This window comes from Nuphar pumila, chromosome 5 (genome assembly GCF_984573655.1).
Source record: "Nuphar pumila chromosome 5, dmNupPumi1.hap1.1, whole genome shotgun sequence".
In the NCBI taxonomy this organism is placed as follows: Eukaryota; Viridiplantae; Streptophyta; class Magnoliopsida; order Nymphaeales; family Nymphaeaceae; genus Nuphar; species Nuphar pumila.
The window spans coordinates 20603918-20607890 of NC_143253.1; the positions used below are offsets into that span (position 1 = coordinate 20603918).

The following is a 3973-nucleotide window of genomic DNA, read 5'->3' on the forward strand; positions in this document are numbered from 1 at the left end:
GATGGATATTTGAATATGATTACATGTAAAAAACAATACATGGTATGAGATTTTCACCATGAGAATCCAAATTCAAATTCAATTAGTTGAATCTGGTATTGGGCACATCCGACCCAACTCCGAACCGTTTATATCCCAAACTAAGCCCCAATTAGCCTAAAGGGTTAGACAATGACAAGAGATCGTAATATTTTCATTCAACGAAGGACATCGTAATATTTTCATTCAACGAAGGACACTAAACAGGGAACCATGTGATGATGCATGGATTCATGATGGGCTTTGCATCATGTTCATGTCCACATGCATACGTGGACGGTAGTAACATCCCGCCCCTTGATTTATCGACTCTTTCTTTTATTTAAACCACCCCCTTCTCCCGTTTACGGACGCGTCATCTCTCTCTCTCTCTCTCTCTCTCGAGGTGTATCTCAGAAACCGGAGTGAGAAGAGAGAGAGAGGGAAGAAGGGATCTCGCACGGGTGGAGAGTCTCGGAGGGAGGGGAAGGATCTCTCACACGTGCCTGGTCTTCTTCTTCTTCTTCTTCTTCTTGGTGGTGGTGGTGTGGGCTAGCCGGGAGGAGGGTCGTGCTCGCACGTGTGTTTCTGGTTTGGTTCGCACGTGCCTTCTGCATTGTGGGTGAGAATTTGATCTCTCTCTCTCTCTCTCTCTCTCTCTCTCTCTATGATCTGGAGATTTTGTACTGAAACTTTTTATGGGTTTGGGGGAAAATGTTTAGATCCGCTATCAAACGCTAGACTGCGACAGAAACAATTATGGGGATGGGGGGTTTTCAGTATTTAGAGGGAAAAAATTTGTTAACAAGAGTCGGTAGAAGAAAGAAACCCTTTTTTTCTCCTTTTAATCTGATTCAAGAAAGGGGCAACATAAAATTTGGGTTTTCGCCCTCATAAAAAAAGAAAGAGTCTTCTTTTTGGGTAATTTGTGCATTTGGTTTCAAACTTGCTTGGTTCCCTTTTTGGTGCTTTGTTTTTTTTTTTTTTGGTTGAGATTTGCCTGATGGATCCTTTTTTTCTTCTTCCTTCTTGTTGAAAGAAGGAAGCCTCATTTTGATGCTCATGTTTTCTTCGCTTCTTGTTTTCTTGTGCCCGCTCTGCTTTCTCATCATCACCCACTTAGTCGTCACAACGATTGAACCACAGATTTTGGTTTTTGTTATTTCCTTTCTCAAAGTAATGCATCTTGCTCATTTTTTTGTTTTCCCCATTGAAGAGAATAAAAAATGTAACGACTCTGAGGCTGTTAAATTGGCCTCTCAACATGTTGATTCTCTTCATCAATTTGTACTCTTATGTCATTAACCTTCTTTTTCCCTGATCTTGACGTACTGATTTAAAGTTTTTAGTTTCTATATTAATGTCAAAAAGTAAAGAACCCGTTATCTTGGATGTTTCCCTTTTCTCTGATCTTTTATGAAGCATCAAGAGCGCGGTTAAAAGGTTTCAAAGAGAAATACTTGGCTTGGGTTTAACAAAGAGTTTTCTTTCCCCTGTTTTGGTGCTCTAAGAAATCACAGTTTTTGTTTATTCCATTTTGGTGGATCCATTTTATTTTGTTCTTTAGTGTTTTTAGATCATGCTAATTGGTTTTTAGTTGGTTTGCATATCCATCTAACTGTTGGTTGTTGTACTAGTTCATGTTTAGGAAACATGCATCGTCGGTTATTTTTCCGTCTTAAAAAGATCTTGGTTATTTGTTTCGAGCTTGTTCTCGGTAATCAAATCTTCAAGGCGGTGTCGTCTTACTACTTGAATTTTCTATTCATGTTTCAGTAGGGAAGCAAGATGGTTCTCTGGGTTTTCGGCTATGGCTCTTTGGTCTGGAACCCTGGATTTAAATACGATGAAAAAATGATCGGATACATCAAGGGCTACAGACGGGTATTTGATCTGGGTAAGCTCCTGCTGCTTCCGACTAAAGCAGATTTTATGGCTTCGGTGTCGGGTTAATTCACATATGTATATTGTTTGATATCTCAGCTTGCATAGATCATAGAGGAACTCCAGACAGCCCAGCAAGAACATGCACATTGGAGGCTGTAGAAGGAGCGGTCTGTGTAAGTGAAGCGCAAAACTTGTTTGTCCTGCCAATTTGTTATATACTTCTGTGATCTCTCAGCCACTTGAGCAACCACCATCATCAAAACTTTCAGAAACTGGCTGAATCCAGAATTTTGTTATCGAAATTATTGAATCATGTTCATAGGCCAAGCCAACTGATAATCTTTAAATAAACAAATTCTGAATCAGTTGTGTTTATTGGAAATTTTTGAATTAATATCATTTTTTATCTTCTCAAATTGGTATCCAGTTTGGACTAACTCTACAATTTTCTGTTGCTTGCATTGATAGTGGGGGGCTGCCTACTGTGTTAAAGGAGGTATACAAAAGGAAAAAGAGGCCATGGCTGTGAGAATCCAAAACCATTTTGCTGCTTCTTGTGTAATAGAGAAACAAATGAAAATACAATCTGAAATAGCTGTTAATGTTTTCAGTATTTGGAGAGAAGAGAATGCGAGTATGACCTGAAGATTCATGTGGATTTCTACAAGGTACATGCATTTCTCCAGTTGGTTTTCTTGCACAATCAAAAACATATGATCGTGGTTATCACAGTAGTCTTCTTTATTTTTTCAGGAGGGACAAGTTCTAGCACCAACCATAACGGGTGTTTTAGTGTAAGCACTCTCCAACCACGAATTTTTACTGTCATGGAGTAGAATGCTTTAAAGTTTTCTTATTATTATAGGAAAAGATTTTACTGAGATCTCCTGTGGTATTATATGCAGATTTACTTCCACTCCAGACAAAATAGGAAACAAGTACTATTTGGGTCCAGCGCCATTGGAGGAAATGGCAAGGTAAAGAGATCTAAAAGTGAAGAGCAAGATCTTTGTCTTCAATACATTTTCTTTTCCTCTCTGCTACTACCTTAAAATAGTTGGTGAAGGATTTTTTTTTTTTGCCAGCCAAATTGCAAAGGCTTTTGGACCTTGCGGAAACAATAGAGATTACCTGTTCTTGTTGGAGAAGGCCATGTTTGATATTGGTATAGATCAGACCTCTTATTCAAGCTTCACTAATAATCATGTCAATTCGGTTCTTGATTTTCATGGTCAAGATAAGCAATCTAAAACCATGTTTTCCTTTCATACCATGGAATCATCATTCATTCAAGGTGCAGTAGTAATGTATTAGAATGACAATGTGCAGGTCATGAAGATTATTATGTGATTAAGCTGGCAAATGAAGTTAGGAAGGTCTTGGCAAGGTCAATGGAGAAGAAGATTGGTAGTGCAGCTCATCACAAACCCCAATTCGCTCTCATCCATCCCCATCCCCTAGCCGAATCCACTGTCGTCATGGACTCTTGAATCAACAAACACAATTAACCATACAGAACAGGAAGTATAGGATGGAGAGAAGGGTTGCTGCTCATCTTTCATTTGCTCTATATTACTAACCATACAGAACATGGAAGTATAGGATGGAGAGAAGGGTGCTGCATCCGCGTTCTAACTGTCTTTGTTGCTGCTCAGCTTTCATTTGCTCTATACCACACTCCCCGTGTTTCCTAACTAGTCTGATCCTAAAACTAAAATCCATTCTTGGGCGCGATTGAGTCTCATGTTTATTTTTTTTTCATTTTTGCTCTCCTTTTTGTATTTTGCATCCCCACTTTGGGAATGCATATGGAGCAGAACCTCTCTTTCTTAGTTTAAACAAACTTTAACATTACTTAAAGTGAAACTCAACAAAGGGGTGAGTCCCACAAGCACAAAATACAACAGCACTACATGAAAACACCATTTACACAAACAGAAAAACCCAAACACAAAACAGAACTCATCAAGGACCACAGACATCTAGATGAGATCGGTTGGAGGCAGAGGTAGGTCTTTGAGATATATGCGTAAGATAGCATACACATCAGCCAAGACCCTATGAGCCA

At 39.1% G+C, this 3973-nt stretch overlaps 1 protein-coding gene across 2 annotated transcripts; it reads left to right on the plus strand.

Annotated features, from left to right (window-relative positions):
• The first annotated feature begins 409 nt into the window (after window positions 1–409).
• Window positions 410–3602, plus strand: LOC149837049 (gamma-glutamylcyclotransferase 2-2-like). 2 transcript variants are annotated; one of them, XM_090005781.1, is made up of 9 exons: window positions 410–640; window positions 1795–1915; window positions 2002–2078; window positions 2374–2430; window positions 2517–2573; window positions 2659–2699; window positions 2811–2882; window positions 2991–3070; window positions 3235–3602. In XM_090005781.1, the coding sequence occupies exons 2-9, from the start codon at window positions 1807–1809 to the stop codon at window positions 3393–3395; spliced, it is 654 nt and encodes a 217-aa protein (XP_089861907.1). In that variant the 5' UTR covers window positions 410–640; window positions 1795–1806; the 3' UTR covers window positions 3396–3602. The 2 variants fall into 2 exon arrangements, with proteins under 2 accessions (XP_089861907.1, XP_089861908.1); XM_090005782.1 differs by having other exon boundaries at window positions 1798–1915.
• The last annotated feature ends 371 nt before the right edge of the window (window positions 3603–3973 follow it).